Source organism: Stegastes partitus, unplaced genomic scaffold (genome assembly GCF_000690725.1).
Source record: "Stegastes partitus isolate 25-593 unplaced genomic scaffold, Stegastes_partitus-1.0.2 Scaffold47, whole genome shotgun sequence".
Lineage (NCBI taxonomy): Eukaryota > Metazoa > Chordata > Actinopteri > Pomacentridae > Stegastes > Stegastes partitus.
This window is the reverse complement of record NW_007577778.1, coordinates 519,941-538,155: the sequence shown is the minus strand read 5'-3', so window position 1 is coordinate 538,155 and position 18,215 is coordinate 519,941. Positions and strand designations below refer to the sequence as shown.

General features: G+C 41.3%; 1 protein-coding gene across 1 annotated transcript in view; it reads right to left on the bottom strand.

Moving 5' to 3' along the window:
* Positions 1-15,073, bottom strand: part of eno4 (enolase 4) — a 28,215-nt gene extending 13,142 nt beyond the window's left edge. The window contains exons 1-10 of the mRNA XM_008306809.1: positions 14,906-15,073; positions 12,559-12,687; positions 6,608-6,792; positions 4,964-5,103; positions 3,213-3,382; positions 2,998-3,126; positions 2,691-2,759; positions 1,832-1,996; positions 1,534-1,659; positions 621-795 (exon numbers count right to left, since the gene is read on the bottom strand). Coding sequence (XP_008305031.1) covers positions 621-795; positions 1,534-1,659; positions 1,832-1,996; positions 2,691-2,759; positions 2,998-3,126; positions 3,213-3,382; positions 4,964-5,103; positions 6,608-6,792; positions 12,559-12,687; positions 14,906-15,073 — 1,456 coding nt within the window. The remainder of the gene's footprint in view (positions 1-620; positions 796-1,533; positions 1,660-1,831; positions 1,997-2,690; positions 2,760-2,997; positions 3,127-3,212; positions 3,383-4,963; positions 5,104-6,607; positions 6,793-12,558; positions 12,688-14,905) is intronic.
* Between the last annotated feature and the right edge of the window lie 3,142 nt (positions 15,074-18,215).

The window sequence follows — 18,215 nt, the reverse complement described above, 5'->3', positions numbered from 1 at the left end:
ACATGTGGATTACATGTGAAATATGTACTCTTTACATGGGAAACATGATTTTTGAACACTTTCATGGTAAAACCCACGTGTATTACTATGTGAAATCCACTGGGCTTGAACCCTGAACTTCTGATGAGTCCCCCAGAGCATCTGTGGTGCCATGTTTTCCACATGTGGGCTACATAGTGTGTTTCACATCTGCCTCACTATGTTGTGGCATGTGCTGACATGTTCATGTGATCACACGTGGATAACAGGAGAAATTCATGTGGTTTTTCTGTAAGGGTAAAACTAGTCAGAATTCCGTTCCAGATATCTGCAATTCACATTGTGGATATCTGCAACTGAATTGCAGATATCTGCAATTAGAAACCCCATGCACATGAACAGTAAAAGTAACTGAATGAATGATAATGAGGATGTCTGCAAAACATGTCCAATCTAGCTGTTATCTGTGAAAACTGTTTGTCTGACACACTAGTTATTTCTTTACACCACCTGCTTTCTTTTTTTTTTTTTTTTTTTAAAGTAAGTCATAGAAAAACACACAGGGTTTGGAAAAGAAGTGTGACTACTAGCTTTTCCCACCAGCACTGATTCTACATCTTCTTTTCGTCTCCACACGTTACCTTTGTGCTCTGATGTGATGCAGATCAAGTCACTGACTGTTGTCTCATTGACATGTTTTAAGATAAAACCACTGACTCCTGGAAGGGGCGAGGCTTTTGACTTGTACGTGATGTCAGATATCAGCGAACATGAGCCTCCGGTCGTTTTACTCAGCTTCTCCCACTGGTCTGTGTCCTTACAGAACCCAAACACACAACAACAACAATACTAGTTAAAGTGAAGACAATGCTACAGAAATGGTCATCCATAAGCATATATATACAATATAGTCTCTCTCTCTCTCTCTCTCTCTCACACACACACACACACACACACACACACACACACACACACACACACACACACACATACACACACAGGATAAACAATGAAAAAATATGTTTAATATAATGCATAATGTTTGTAAGCTGCAAATTTCTGGTAGAACATGATCTGTGACAGATGATCCTAGACCTGTCAGAACGAGCATCGTCAAGTCTGCGTATGTAACTATGGCAACATGCTGACTTCTCAGTGGGTTATCCCACTGCAAACTCCTGTTGCAAGTGAGTTTTCTAGGGTTCAACAGTTTTCACGCCTTCATAATGACATGCCACTGAAAATGACCCAGACAAATGCACTGTTGCTCATGTTTGACTCTGTTACAGTGACGAGCTCTATTAACCATTTACTGAGCATTTTTGAAAATGAAACTGTACTTTGCTGCTACTTTTACAAAGTTTACATCTTCAGTAGAAACCATGGGACCCCCACACAGGAGGGAAATCAGAGAGGACTGAGAGATGGATGTAACACATTGACAGGTGGAATAACTGAAGAGTAAACATAACACATAAGCATTATATAAACAATTCTGTACATATACATGAGCTTGGAAATGTTGATAAATGACTAATAATGCATTGAACTTACCTCTCTTCTAAATGGATCGATTAAAGCCACCACTGCGGGGTATTTGCAGATGAGGCTTTGGTACATGTCCACTAACTCATCTGGACACTTCAGGACTCCTGTTGCAACTTCATATTTCCCTTTAGACTGTAAAGTAAAGAAGAAGCAGAAAATAAACCTTTTCCACCTCTTGTTGTTTCTTTATCCACTGTTGCTGTGCTGTATGTGCATGGGAACAGTCCTCTTTAGCTGTGTCCTAAACATGGACTCTCAACATCTTGGCTCACATGAAGCTTTTGACTACCTTTTGTCAACTTACGTAATCCATTATTTCAGGAGCAGCACAGTTCACTGCTAAACAGATATCTGTTCCCAGTGTCAGTTCAAGGTTACCGCAGGCTTCAGTGATCAGGTCCAAAGGCTGCTCGGGTCGCTCAGAACTCACAGTCAGCGCTCCGCTGTCACTCACAATGGCCTGCAGTGCCTTGGAGCAAACACAGGGTTCACCCTGTCAACCACAGCTAGGTATTGTGCTTTTACATATCAACTGTAATGAATACATTAACATAAACTGATCTGGTCTTTGGATATGTCAGTTGAAAAGTAGCTTAGCTGAAGCTAAATGTGAATGACAATAGATAAGTATATATTCATACTGTAGGTTTGAATGAGACAGTTGTCATTGCAAGGTTATTAGAAGCCAAGTGTGTACCACTCACACTCTGCCAACCTTGGGTCCTGGCACTCATGTGGATGTTACTTTGACACATACCACCTATCTAAACATTGTTGCAGACCACATACACCCCTTCATGGCAACGGTGTTCCACTTACTGTTCACATTATGAATGCAAGTTCTAGGGGTCACTGCGCGATGCAGAAGGTATTTCTGTGTATACAACAGAAATGCTGCAGAAAGGATTTAAAGGTAAATAGGGAAAGTACTGAATGCTTTAATAAGCATTTCAACACACCTCCAGGCCTGCATGCCAACATTAATTTGAAGATTAGCCGTGAAAATCAAATAGAACTCTTCTTTTATATATATCTCTTTTAGGAAAGCTCAGTAACAGAAAAAGCTTTGAATCTTGCCTCCACCTTTTACCTTCTCTGCTCTCATAAAGACTGTGTGAACTCGGTTCCTATTTTTACAATTAATAAATAGTAGTGTCCCTCACCCCAGCTTTTGTTGTAGTGTTCATTATTCTCATCATCTCCTTCTGTAACTCAAGGGTCATTGTGATGATCTGTTGAAGAAGTTCACAGTTCAATAAGTTTTATAAATGCAACAATGAAAAAAGGAAAATTGTAGAACCAAGGTGCCTTACCAATATTGTACCACATCATAACAACAACAAAAGAAGCAAAGAAGTGTGCACAAAGAACACTAAAACCGTGAACAAGCCTGTTTCAACTGCCAATGCTAAGCAGACCAAAAGAAAATGTAACCATTGCACAGAGATGTGGCTCAACAGTGGTAATTACTTGTTTAACTCGTTGTCCCACTTTGGGTATTAGGATAACTTCCTTGAGTAAATTCAGTTTTCCTGGAGAAGTCTTCCCACAGCTCAGCAATGTTACCAAGGAGACCGGGATGTGAAACTGTGTTGGAGCCTGTACAAAAGTATTTAAGACATCATTGTATGATGCTCACAATGCTGCGTTTGTGTAAATGTGTGTTTGTGCATGTGTGGTCAAACCTCACGCCTTGTCAGAGCTGCTATGTATTTGTAGAGAGGGATGCCCTGTATTTGTGCCCCTGTTTTGGAAACAGCCAGCGACAGTGAGCCAATAGCCAAGCTCCCATGCAGAACTGGTTCTGACAGCTCTGCTGGGAGAAATGGCTTCTCTGCAATGTTGTTCTTTTTGACTGTAATGTAAGCAAAAATAAAAGAAAGTTAGAAACTACAACACAAGCAGCCATGTGACAGTCAGGAATTTGAAAGCAGACTTTGAGCTTTTAGGTGATGCCCTTCCAAAAAGGAACTTAAAAGGAGCAGCAATTTCACCCACAGTAGCTGTTTTACTTTTGGTAGGTACTAACCACTGCACATCAGGAACACCTCACAAGCCCTGCTGTTTCGGAGATCCTCCAGCCTAGTCAGCCACCATCACAATTTGGTCCTTGTTAAAGTCTCTTTAATCCTGATGCTTCCTTGCCTTCAACACAAACTTTCAGTGGTGTACAGGAGTCAGCATGGACGCTCTGACCGGTCTGCAGCTGCACAGTTAAACACACAGCAAGCTGCAATGCACTGTGTTCTGACACCTTCCTGTCATAGCAGCACCAAGGTTTGCAGAAATGTACACTATCAGTCACAACATTAAAACTACTGTCAACTAAAACTACTGAAGTGATCAACATTGTAACATTATTTACATCATGGAGACGACCTGGTGCATGTGAACCATTTAACTGAGGAAAAGATGTAGCTGGATGCAGCAGGATGTACAAAAGAGGCAGTGTGATGCTTTGAGCAATGTTCTGTTGGGAAACCTTGGGTGCTGAATTCATAAGGATGATACTTTGACATGTAGCTCCTATCCAAACATTGTTGCAGATCATATACACCCCTCCATGGCAATGGTATTCTCTAACGGCTATGGCCTCTTACAGCAGGATAACGCTACATGGCAAACATTGTTCAAGAACAGTTTGAGGAACATGATAAAGAGTTCATGGTGTTTAGTTGACCTCCAGCTTCCTCAGATCTCAATCACATTTGAAGGATGTGCTATAAAAACAAGTCTGATCCATAGAGGCCCCACCTTGTAAATTTCAGGACTTAAAGGATCTGCTGCTAATATCTGATACCACAAGACATCTTCAGAGGTCTGTGGTGTCTAGATCTTGACAGGTTGGACCTGTTTTGGCAGCACAAAGAGACCTACATAACAGTTGACTGACATTGTAAGCGGTGTATATGGTTATAATGTGTGTGGGACATTAGACATTTACATTCTAATCCATCACCAGTACAATGTGCAACAGATGATTAACAATTAACTTTATATGAAGTGCAGTAAACTGAAACTAAATGTAGATCTGTGTTTGATGTGAGCACCCTTTGCTTTTAAGATAGCACACAGTACACTTGCACACAGTTTCTAGGGTACTTGGTAGATGGCCGTTCAGCATCTTGGAGAACTTGCTATGGTCCTTCTGTGGATTCAGTCTGTGTCAGTGACTTCCATCAGTTCATGCTATCCCAGAATGTTCATGTCAACATCACTGCACTGCACAATTTGTTATATATACAAATGCAAATCCTCCATTTTATCAAGCAAGTTCTTTACATAATTCATTTTCTGTATTTTCTGACAGTTCTAGGATCACTCTCAAAGAAAAAACTCAAAAGTTTGTTCTGGGTTCAGTATTTGGCTGCTGGTGCAAGATGTTAGAATTGGGGACATTGTCGTTTTGGTACCAGTAGTCGAGCCACTACCCTACCTTTATCAGCACTTTTCTTATCTTTAGTCTGTATCGGTGTTGGAGAAGGAACCACCACCTCAGGCTGGCTCAGTGAGTAACTCTCCAGCTTCTCCCTGCTGCAGGTCTTCTCCTCCAGGTAGCGAGCCATAAAGAAACTACTGCCCGTTTACAGAACACAAAATGAAGGTTTATTGTCATGAAAACAAGAAGCTCTAGACAAGGCTGCTCTTTAAGCAAAGCTCTCTGAGAAAAAGGATGTACTTTTATGCTGTTTGTTCCACCCTTATACACCTTGGCATAGTTTACCACTGCACCCTGTCTTTCATTTAAGGAGATAAATACTCCCCCTATCATTGTGCACCATGAAAAAGTAGGCTGGTCTTTACTAGCAACAATAGGAGTTATACCCTATCATTTTAGTTCATTTGAGTTTAGTAATGTTTGCATCCACATATCACATTTTCTTCCAGTGCTTTGCATCCATTTAACTGAAATGAATTTTAAAAAAGGCTCCACTGGATAAATTTAAACTTTTAGTTTTAGATCTTTTTAGAAATGTGTGGTTGTTTGTGATGCTGTTTGTATGTGTTAGCATGTGACCGGCTGTGTTCTGTTGTGCAACTAATTAGCTCTCAATTAAGACATGCTAAGCTTACCAGTATTAACTACTTGAAGCTTTTCATGTGAAAGCTGTAGACATTATTTAGCTGTCAATTTAATTTCACTCTCTTCTTCTCAGGAATGCGGCCTGCGTATACACAGCACATGCTATGTATCTATGCAGTGCAAGATAAGTATGTCAGCATCCTCTCCACCCCAAAACCATACTGATGCGTACAACTCATTATGCTTTCTATTGTGTCACAAAACATAATGCAAAAACAGCCAGTAAGAGAAGCTCAGTGCTCATGATGATATGATAGGCTGTGACAACAGGCAAACCGGAGTAAAGTATTAACCTCTATATGACCCCGCACTAGGAGGTTAGCTCTCAGTGACCTACATGTGACCCAGTTGGATCTTAATGCACAAGAATGGCACGACTTATTTATTTAACATGCTTGTCTGTTTACTTTGTATTTTACAATGTAGTGGAATCAAATTAATGTGAACAGCTATAATGTAGAGTAACTAGGGTCATAAATTTTGGAAATCCAACATGCATGGGCAATACTTGGCTGCTAATGCCAGTTTAGGTTATTAGATTAGCGTTCACAGTTCTGTTTCCACCATTGGGCGGTGGCGGCGGTGGCAGCCTCTCAAACAGCATTTACAGCAAATACAGCACAACTTTCCACTGAAAATGACTTGTGGAAACTTGAAGAATAAAAAATATCTTACAGCCATTTACACCATTTCTGTGAAAGTGTATGTGGGAATGAGAAACAATGTACTTTGCAAAGAGTTTCATAAAAACCTTGCTAAGGCTGAAAGTGCTTCATAACTGTGGACCATTTACTACTGATAGCATTTGTGGACAAATATGAAATAGACAAAGATAACTATGAGTAAAAAAGCAGCACAAACATCTCAGTTTACTTTGTGGAATATCTATAGATGGAGAAATCTAAGGTCTGTGAACCTTGTTTTTTTTTTTTTTTCATTTCGATCTACCTCCAGAGATGCAACCGTTCACATTGCCTTGTAAAAAACAAACACTACCTGAGTATATGGTCAATTTCTGATTGGTCACAGGGGTTTTGGTCCTTCAGCATGCTGTTAAGCTGTTCATTGATCCACTGGACAGCAGTCATCACATGATCGACTCTCTCCTGGCTCTTAGCTTTCCAGTGTAGTGAAGTCTCCATGGGTGGAAGGTGGCTCGAGACAGCAGCTGAGGACATGCTCTGAACACCAAGAAAGGGCAGAATTCCTTCAAAAGGTTAACAACAAGCTAGTTGCCAATATAAGCCAATATATATGGTTACAGTTTTTATGAGTAACATTGTTAGTCAACAACAAGGTCCCACTATTCTCAACATTTTGTGCATCTGAAACAAATCGTAACACTACATATGTTTCAAATTATAGTGTGTTTGTGCAGAACCATATTAGACCGATCATTTTAGACATACTGTGCCAAAACAAAAGTGGAGCTCAGACTATGACAAGTCAAATCACTTATCCTTCAACTGCTCTACTAACACAGTTACATCTGCCTGCCCTCCAGTCAGCAGTGTGGTTGTAGGGGGGAAAACATGAGTTAATATACATTACCTTCAACTCATCACTCCCTAACTACAGCATCCGTCTTGGTCTGATATCTGACAATAACTTTAATTGGACTGTCATTTGATTTCTGTTTTCAAATCCTAAATCCTATATAATTGTATTTAATGGTCTATCTTTGCTTTGAGGAACTGCTCCTGGCAATGACATTGTAGCACTAAGAAACACTGTTAAGCAAAAGCGTTGATGCATGCATACTGGCCAGGCTCGCAAGGTGTGTTCCCTCTGTCACCTCACCATGACCTTGGTTTATAATTCACATCTCATCTTTGTGGCTTTTGTGACACAGTAAAAACTGAAATGGCAAAGGTCATGGGACATGGTCTGTCTTCTGATTGCTACCTTCTTTGCTCTGTTTTTGCCCCCAGCTGCCGCTTCACATCAGAGCCTCCTGCTTATCTAAAGAGGCCCCTCACTGTCACTACAAATTATTCCTTAGTTAAATCTGCATGTACTCAGTCTTGACACTGAACAAAAGATATGCATACACAATATGACAAAAAAAATCTGCAATAGGCAATAACACTGCTGAATGTTTTGATGACGATACATATTGCAACTAGAAAAGCACTTGGAGGGCGCAGACTTCCGTCAAGCAGCTCATTTCCATCATATTGTGATTTCCAGCCAATCTTGAAGTACTGCATTCATTTTATCTAGACTATTAGATTCATAGATAATCAAAACATACCTTTGGAGTGGAGACGCAAGGGGCAAGCCAAGATGTCCCTCGGATTTCAAGAGAGTTCAGCAGACTCTTTTATCAAGCACAGGGAAACTGATTCAAATTTACCTTCACATGAGGTAAGTCTATTGATAATTACGTCAGAACAGGACACAAACTGCTAAAAACAGATGGAATTTAGCCTTTTACTAAATCCTGCGTATTTACTGCAACCTTGTGTAAACTACGGGTGTGTGTCACCATGTTGTAAGCGATGTAAACAATGCCAAAAGTCTTTTACTCCAATTTGGTTCTGTGGTATATGTGTGATTGCGACACCCTGTGTCCTGTTGGTAATATTCGCCACGCGGAGTGCTCGGAGTATAACAGCCACTCGCGTTTTCTCGTGCTGATTCTGCGTGTCTCATTTCCGCGCTTCATGTTCGTGCGTAAAGAATATTCCAGCCTTGAGGATTGAATGGAGTCAGAGTTCCATCTAGTAGACAAACGGTGCAAGGACATCATTCTGCACAACTGTAACACTTAACTGCGTTTACTGTTTTATGAGAAACAACCAGATGGTAAGCCAGAACATCACCAAAATGTGATTATCTGTTCATTGTGCCATTATCAACGTTTCCTGAAAATTTCATGAAAATCCGTTCATAACTTGAGTTATCTTGCTAACAAACAGATAAACGCCGGCTAAAACATAACCTTCTTGGCAGAGGTAATAAGAAAAGAAACATTCAAGTGTGTATATTAGCCATCGAGATCCTGTGTCTGTCTGCTTTAATTGGAACACGGCTAACAGAGACCCCAAACACTAAATAACCACTGCCCACTAAATAAGGAAATGAAATCAATTAGATTTCTTTAACTAATTGTGCATGAATACCCATTAACATAATTTTAAATAAGACATATAACTAAAAGACATTACAGTGTGATTTCCTCTTATTAATTTTTCCTTCTAAACTCAACAAAAGATCTTTTGAAATTTTTGTCACTCTTCTTTTCCTTCTGAACCATCATACTAGCAAATCTCACAGTCATCGCCAAGCTGGCAACAATTAATCTAAGGGGAGCTGACAGCCAGCTCGAGCTTCAATTGATTGGCCCTTAATTGGTGTGAATGCATGCTCCATGGATGCAGGGCCACATCTGACAAGTCAAATATTTACATGCTGTCATGCCCTCCACCTCCGACTCCGCCTACTGGCAGTTCTGTTCCCCCTCTTTTCCTTCTTCTCCCTCCTGTCCTTTCTCCCAAGTCAGCGGGTGCTGGCAGGTGTGTGGGGTGTGGACAGGTGCAGTGATTCAGCAGATTACCTGAGTGTCCCCACCTGCAGCGGAGCGTGGTCAACAATCATCCTCTCACCTCTCCTTCCCATAAAAGCTGGCTTCAGCCGGACACAATGGCTCAACGACTCAAGATGACTGCTTCACTCTGCTGGCAGAACCAGTCAGTTCCCATCAATGCCTTGGTCGACTCTGTAGCAGAGGAAAATTTTTTGGATAGCCAACTAGCGAACAACTCCTGAGTCCAAAGATCCCTTTAATGGCTCTCGTTGTGGCCCACTCTCTGAGTGCCATCTCTTTGGCCAAGGTGAGGTACAAGTCAGCTCCAGTAAACCGCATCCTGGCTGGTAACCATCCAGAGACTCTTAATTTCCATATCATCGATCATTCAAGGCCCCTAGTAGTTCTTGGATACCTCTGGTTACAGACCCATAACCCATTGATCGACTGGGAGAAGGATGGGGTGAAGTCTTGGAGCCCTCAATGCCATGCTAACTGTCTTTGATCCACATTAACATTTACCGCTGCTGACTCTCCACCCCGACCAACGAACACTGATCTCTCCAAAGTTCCTCAGGAATATCATGACCTGGCCTCAGGCTTTAATAAAGACGATGCACTGTCTATTCTGCCCCATTTCCCAAATGACTGTGCCATTGATCTCCTCCCTGGTTCAACTTTGGCTAAAAGCTGTTTGTACAACCTCTTCAGACCCAAACATACCGCAATGGAAAACCATATCCATGACTCTCTGGCTGCTGGTATCATAAGACCTTCATACCTCGTTGACGCCGGATTCTTTGTGCATAAAAAAGATGGGAACTCTCTGTCCCTGTATTTTCTGTGGAATTAATGACATCACTCTAAGCAACACATACCTACTACCCCTGATCAACTCCATTACATCTCTGCATGGAGCAACCATTTTCACCAAACTGGACCTCAGAAACACTTATCACCTGATTCGGATCTGCCATGGTGACAAATGGAAAACAGCATTTAACGCTCCCCTCGGTCACTTTGAATATTTGGTCATGCCCTTTGGTCTCACAAATGGCAAAGCCATTTTTCAGAACCTCATCAACAACGACCTCTGAGACATAATCAACCGATTTGTTGATGATATCCTCATATACTCCCACTCCCCAGAAGAACACATCAAGCACGTCCATCAGGTACTCGAACACCTCTTCAAGAATTGTCCATTCATCAAAGCAGAGAAGTGCAAGTTCCACGCTACCATCGCTTCTTTTCTCGGGTACATCATTTCCCAAGGGGAGATTCGCATGGACCCACTGAAACTCTCATCTGTAAAGGAATCGCCAGTACCTGAAACCCGCAAACAACTACAATGCTTACTAGGATTTGCCAACTTCGACCGAAATTTTATCCGTGATTACAGTAAAGTTGCAGCCCCATTCAACGCCCTGTCCTCCACCTCAAATTCATTCTCCTGGACCACCGAAGCAGCTCATGCCTTTCAGATCCTGAAGGACCGGTTTACATCCGCCCCGAATCTGGTTCAGCCTGACCCCCAATTGGAGTTTTTTTGTGGAAGTGGATGCCTCCGACACTAGGGTAGGAGCAGCCCTGTCTCAACATCATCCCACTGATAACAAACTGCATCCCTCGAGTAAACCAGAGCCCATTCTGCCCAAAATCTGTTTGGTAGCCTCAATGACCTGGGAAGTGGAGGAAGACATCGCACAAGCCCTGGAAAATCAGTCTGATCCAGGTAACAGTCCTCCAGATGTTCTGTTTGTTCCTTCCATCCCATTTCTGGTTTACTTCAACCACTGCCCATTCCACGACGACCCTGGTCCCATAGTGCTCTGGACTTCGTCATGGGCTTACCCCCATCCAGTGGTAATACTACCATCCTCACAGTGGTTGATTGTTTTTCCAAGGCCACACATTTTTATTGCTTTTCCCAGACTTCCCTTTGTCAGTGAGACTGCTGATGTTATGATTTTCCAGGTCTTTAGACTTCATGGTATCCCTGTGGACATCATCTCCAATCAAGGACTCCAGTTCATGTCAGAGGTATGGAGACACTTTTGTAAAGTCTTGGGGGCAAAGGTCAATCTCACCTCTGGATTCCACCCACAATCCAATGGTCAGACCGAGCGGGCAAACCAGTCTTTGGAAACCCTATTGAGATGTGTCACTGAAGAGAATCCATTTCTCTGGAGTTCTCAACTGTCGTGGGTTGAGTATGCCTACAATTCACTGTCCAATTCCTCATCTGGCCTGTCTCCCTTTCAGTGCTCTATGGGATTCCAGCCACCATTGTTCCCATAACAGGAAGAGGAGATCGTAGTACCATCTGTGCAGGCATTCATCAAGAGGTGTGAAAGGACATGGTAGAGAGCATGGGCATCCCTCACCAAGGCCAGCTTGAGGATGGAACAGCAGGCCAATCGTCATCGCACCACTGCTCCTGATTATGCCCCAGGGCAAAAGGTATGGCTCCAGGCAAAGAATCTTCCTCTGCGGGTTGAGTCTAAGAAGTTGGCTCCATGTTTTGTCATCCATTCGAGGTGGAGAAAATTATCAACCCCAGTTCAGTCCGCTTAAAGTTGCCAGCCTCTATGAGGATTCATCTGACCTTTCACATATCCCGAATCGAACCTGTGAGAGAGCGTTCTGACACGACACGACACCAGACCGTAAACTACTACTCAGTTAGTGAACCCTAGCTCTGCTCCGATCTGTCTTTTACGCCGTGCCTGTTACCTTGTGCGAATCCAAGTTCTGTTTCTGTTCCAGCTGGACGTCACCTGTTGAGTCCTCAGCAAACTGTATTTCTTCAGTTCATGTACTTGTTAAATTTGTGTCTTTGTTATTCCTGGTTAGTCTGAATTTTTGTTTATACCTTCCTGGCTTGGTGACACCAAGTTCGAAATGTGTGCCTGCTAGTTAAAAGTAATGTATTTGATCCTTGTTAATTCTGTCTACTTTGACGCACTTTGTCCGCCACGCCTTTGGTGTCAGTAATGAGTGTGTTTGTGCTGTTACCCTTGACCTAGTTTCCACTTCCTGTATTTTGTTGTAAATATTGTAAATAAATCTTTTATTCTGAAACGTTTGTTCTGCCGAGTATTTGTCCGCACTTGAGTCTTTGTTTGCACTGTGACACATGCTGAGTTTTAATGTATGGCACATATGAACAAATGATTTTCCTAAAGTATCACATGTCCGGCAGTCTTCGCGGCGTGCTCATTGCGCATGTTAGATATTGCGCAAATCCAGAATCTGTCACACAAGCCATATGATTGTCAGCCACAGTCCAAGCTATAACTGGAAAGCTATTATTGCAACAGCTAAACTGTTAAATAATATATGACTACTGCTGATCTTTAAAATGCAAAGTGCGTGTCTATAGACAAAAAGGGAAAACGTGACAAATGGATTTTACCTTTTCTTTGTTGCAGACGATACAGAAGACCTCTGCCTCAATAGAAAGTTGTCCGCTTGCATCATAAACCTCCTTTCCCTTCAGTCTGCTGATCCTTGGTGGTGCAGAGAGGTTTGTAAAGTAATCTGCCTGAGAGGACAGCTGATGGTTAAACATCTTATGACAATGTGATTTTCTCTGAGCCAGAGTGTCATCTTTAAAGACTTGTTTCAGAACTCTTTTGTACAGTTACATTCAAGGACATTGTACAAGAAGTATTTGTTAAACTCCTCATCCAGCAAGGATGTTAACACACATAAGCAGTATTTACTCCATTTTTCGAGAACTAGCATTATTTTAATGACATTGAACCAAAACAACTAGACATGTCTGAAACATCTATTTAAATTGGATTTTTTTTTTTTTTAATTTACTTTAAAACCGCAGTCTGTTGTCAGATTTCTAAGGATGACACATTCTTAATACTGATAAGTGACATCACTCAAAGACAAACGTGTATACAAAATTAATCTTGCGCCAAAAGTAGAACTAGTGGTTGCAATTTTATCTCAAATGAGGCAGAACAGAAGAAAATCTTCTCAGTGCGAGTAGAAAAATGCTACAAAACATCCACCTCATCTAAACGGTCCAAGGTGAAAATGTAAGTTTAGAAAATAGTGTGGACTTTCACAAAACATAAAATTATGTATGAATACATAATTTAACAGCAGTCTTTCAAGTGTCTCATGGAAGCACAGAAGAGGTTCGGGACAATGATCAATATCACATAGCTCAAGGGTTTTACTGGGTGTATTTTTATGGATGTAGTCCGGCCTGATCACATGAGACAAAAAGCTTTCACCTTTACTGCGGCTTTCATGAGAGAGAGAGATATTCTTCCTCATGTATAGACTAACAGAGTATTACAGGCTGGATACAATTTAAGCAGTACATTTGAATAAATGTTTAGATGCTTGTGATGACTTTATTGCATTACAGTTCTGTCAGTGTTATTGGACTAAAATTTAAGATGAGAATTGTTTACAGCACACGGTTTGACATTTGATTGCACAAAAATTACAAGTAGAACTAAAATATTATAAAAGCCTGTATTACATTGAGGTTTATTGTGCATGCAGGCTCACTGGCATAGTTATAATAAAGGTATTAACTAAACTGAGCCATTATCCATGTCCTTAATTACACTCAGTAAACACATCTATTGTAAAACAAGTCTGCTGGAGATGAGCTTATATTACATAAAAAAATAACCAAAAAACACTTGTCTCAATTCTGTTCAGTTTCTCTGTGTTACTTCACTATCTTTTTTCTTGCTTCATTACACTTTAGCCACTTCCTTAAAGATAATAGGTGGTAGTGAGGGAGAAGAAGAAAGGAAAGGGGACACTCCTGTTCTTTGGGCTCAGGCAAGCCAATTCTACAGCTCTGTTTCACAACCAGGTAGTCAGCAAGTTGCCATCCAGAGGTGGACTCAGATCATTTGTGTTGAGTGGCCCAGTGGCCATCATTACTGACACTGGGAAGGCAGAGGGAATCGCTGTAGGCCAAGTAGTCATTTTTTTTGGTCACTCACTCTTACAATTTGCTTATGCAAGAAAGACTGCCATGTAGAAGTACACGAGCACTCATATACAGTTCAACAAACTTTTTTTAAACTGCTGATAAAGTTCATAAGTTAATTACAATGTAAATGACATAAGTACATGTATACGCTTATGTCATAAGTGTCCTTGTTCTGCTCAGAACATGCACCTAGTTGACACAATACACTGTGTGCCAGCCTTTAGTTCGTTTCTTTTTAAGTTCTTTGTTTGTTTGTACCACTTGTTTACTCTTCAAAGTTGGTTTAATCCCTCCCCAGCTAAACCTTAATTACACATGCTTTAACTAATAAAAGCATCACTGATTCTTTATTTTTATACTGTCTATGTACTTTACAGTGACAATAATTTTTTAAAAAATCATTAAATGGCAACAAAGTCATATTGTGGTTGTATGTTGCTGAATGGGGGGCTGGCAGCACAGGTGAAGGCTGAGATGGAAGCGTCCTGACAGGCTTCAGTGTGGCCTCCTCCTGGCTCCGCCCTGCTGACAGCTTTGTTTGGATTTTGGAAAAACAGGCGGAAGTTTGGAAATTAAACAAACCAGTTAACACTTTCTATAAAAGGGAGAAAATGATTCAGGAAATGTATTCAGCGATTTCGGAGTTATTGCATGCATCAAATGTGAACTAATTTTCATAGAAACTAAAAGATAATCCGAATGAATGTAGATACGAAGGCCCAAAGCGGGCAGCGCTCGGCCTGTTGGCCTCCTGCTAGCAGCAGCAGCAGCAGCAGCAGCCTACCAGGTAGCCGTGAACGTCTGCGGCCTGCTGGAGCAGCAGCTCGTTCAGAGCTCTCTCTATCTCCTGCGGGACTCTGTTCAGTCGGTAGAACTCGGCAGCGGCGTTTTTCATTTCGTACAAGTCGAGTTCCTCTTTGGACTGACGGCTAACAGAGCCTTGATGAGACATTGTTCAGGTGTCGTCCCTGTAGTTTTGCTGTTGTCTGTTACCGTGGAAACGGCGCGTTCAAGTGACAGCGGGAGCCCGGGAAATCAGAGTGACGTCGCGCGCAGCTTCCCGCTTTCTTTTCTCCCCGTGAAACTGTCATTTATTAAATTACAGCTGTAGGAAGAAGCATCTGGAATGAATTCAGCTTCTATCTGCGGCATTTATTTATGGCCCGTGACGGTGGAGCTGTGGAATGTTCCTGTGGGCCACCTACTGTTCTGCAAAGCGCCGCTCAATCAGCAGTGAAATGACCGCGCTTATCGTGTTTGTCAGGGTGATCTGCAACACTCCTGTGTGCATCAAAATGTACATCTGAATTCTAATAAAACTGTATCTACGAACAGAGTTAAAGTGTGATGTGATGAACACTTTGGTGTGTAAAATGAGCGCACAAGGTCAGTGACTAGTTGTCTGGTTAACAGCAGTGTATGGAGTGTCTAAAGGACAAAGTTATTTTACTGTGCTACACTGACCTTCATTTGGAAAGATACTGACCCACTAAGCTATTGACTTTTTCAGAAAATCTTAACCAAAGCTGTGCAGTTTTGTGTGGTCACAATACAGCATGTTTCCATGCTCACCCTAAACCTGATGAGCCAGTTCATTTTCCAATGAGCGTTCACAAGCATTTCAATGAAATGTTCAATCTAATTCTTTGTAAGTGGATTTTCATCATGAATTGAAGCCAAGTCAAAAACAAGAAATGGTGAAAATGAAGAAATAGTTACAAAAAACAAAAAAAACAAAACACCCTCACTTGACAATGATTGTTTTCAAATGAACAGGATTTCAGGAATATTAAATAAACCCCAAGATGATGCACTGATTCATCATGTTTCTCCACGGACGCTTTGACAACTGAGCAGCTGTATTGTGTATTGTGTCACCAATTTAGGACAGTGATCTGAGCAAATGAAGGCCAATATGCTGCTTCTTCAGTCTGTTGGTGAGACTGATCCCTGCTCCTCATTCTCAGCTGAACATTGGCTGCAGACGTCTTCTCGCTAAAGCAGAGAGGAGGATTAACAATGAAAGAAAGCCTCCTGGCATGCTGAGATATCACTCAGCAACAAAACAAGAACACTACTTCTAGATAGAGTTACTGGGAGGAAAAATAGGATTTCCCTTGAAAAAGCATAATGTATGAGATTTATGCATCCAGGGGTGTCTGTGATTGATCAATTTATGATTATTAATGTCTGCCTCAGACACAGGACCTGAGCTAAGCAGAGTAAACAAAGATTTAGTGAAGAATTTCAGGGTTAGTGCCTTCGTTTTTTGTGAGATGCTACATATTCTATTGTATTGCTGTCGATGTTTTACTGTGAACTTCTTGGGGCATGAGGACAATGTAATAACCAAATCTGATAGAAGCTTTCATTTACAGCAGGGAACACTTGGTGAGATAACACGTGATATTTTTTCAGATGATAAATCTATTTAATTATTGTTCAAAAGTCTCTGATATTAATCAATATTTTTTAATGAAAGGCAACTGCCTCATGTACACATTCTCTGACACTAAGCACACATATGGTGGCTTTTCATTAAAACCACTCATTTCTAATGGGCAGTTGTGTTACAGCAGCCTTCTTTCCCTAGAAAGTAATATATGCTCCATAATGGAAACGGTCAGACTTCACACATTTTCCAGCCGCAGTAGGCCCAAGCAACTTCAATTAAAATATCAAAATAACATAAGTATTGACAATCCAAGCCGCTGATTGTCCACAGCAGAGCGCGCTGCGCGTCCCTCCCCCGAGCTGCGCTCTCTGAAGGCCTTAACCCCGCGCGCTCCGCAGCGCCGTGTCAACTTATTACAGGCTATGAATTGAACTCACAAACATCCAATCTCACCACTGATATCCACAAGGCCACAGGGCCGCAGGATTCTTAACATTAGAAGTATTTGTCAACAAAAATAGAGCAAAATGAAAGAACATGTTCACAATGGCTAGACAAAGCAATGTTCAGTAAATCCTCCGCTTCCAGCTTTGTCATTCAAGGAGCACGAACTTTATTTTGAAAGAGCAGGCACAAGTATAATAATAATAATAATAATAATAATAATAATAATAATAATAATAATAATAGGGATTTGAAGTCATGAAAATAAAAGCTACTAAAAACATCCAAATTGCCAGTTAGATTTTCAGTTTCTAAACAACCCAGTGTACATTACCCATACATTAAAGTCCTATATATAAAAAACACCCTTCGTGCTCTTAATCCACATTCACTTTGCTGTGAAAATACACACGCTGAACCCTTGACCTGGTTGTGACCTTAATCACCCGAGGGAGGCCGTTAAACGGCCGCAATGAACTCTTGACTTTCAAATCCTGTTGCAGAGGTAATGAACAATGCTCTCTCACACACTGACGCCTGTTTAAACGCTGCCAAGGCTTTTATTGTTTCAGGCCGTTTCTGCTTCTCGTGCACATGCTCATTTACATTTGCGTTTAGACGAAATTAAGTTCACCTAGGGCAATTTAATCATGTTCTATCTATCTATCTATCTATCTATCTATCTATCTATCTATCTATCTATCTATCTATCTATCTATCTATCTATCTATCTATGTATCTATCTATGTATCTATCTATCTATCTATCTATCTATCTATCTATCTATGTGTGTGTGTTTATGTGTGTGTATAAATTTACACATACATGCGGAGCGCTTTTATTTTGAAAAACAGCACATTTATTTCAATATTGATTAAGAACTGGGCTTTCTTCAGTTTCTTGCTTTTCTTATTTAGTGTGTGCCGGTGCCTGATATTTATCCATCCGTCCTGATTCGTCGCAGTCACCAGCGGACCTCACACATCAGACCTGCAGCTGCTGCTCATGTCTGCAGCGGCGGCCAGAGGTGAGCGTGAGCGCCATGGAGGCAGAGCAGCACGGATCCGTTCCCCGTAAATAAGGAAGGATCAGTGAGTCAAGAGCTCCTTCATGGAGACAGAATGAGGTTTACAGTTGAACTCTGCAGGTTGTAAACATAAAAGCGCACCTGCCGCTGCCTCTTCCAGTACAACAAGCTGTCTGCTCGCATCCTCACTTCACAACTTGGTCCACATTTTAAACTTCTGACATTTTT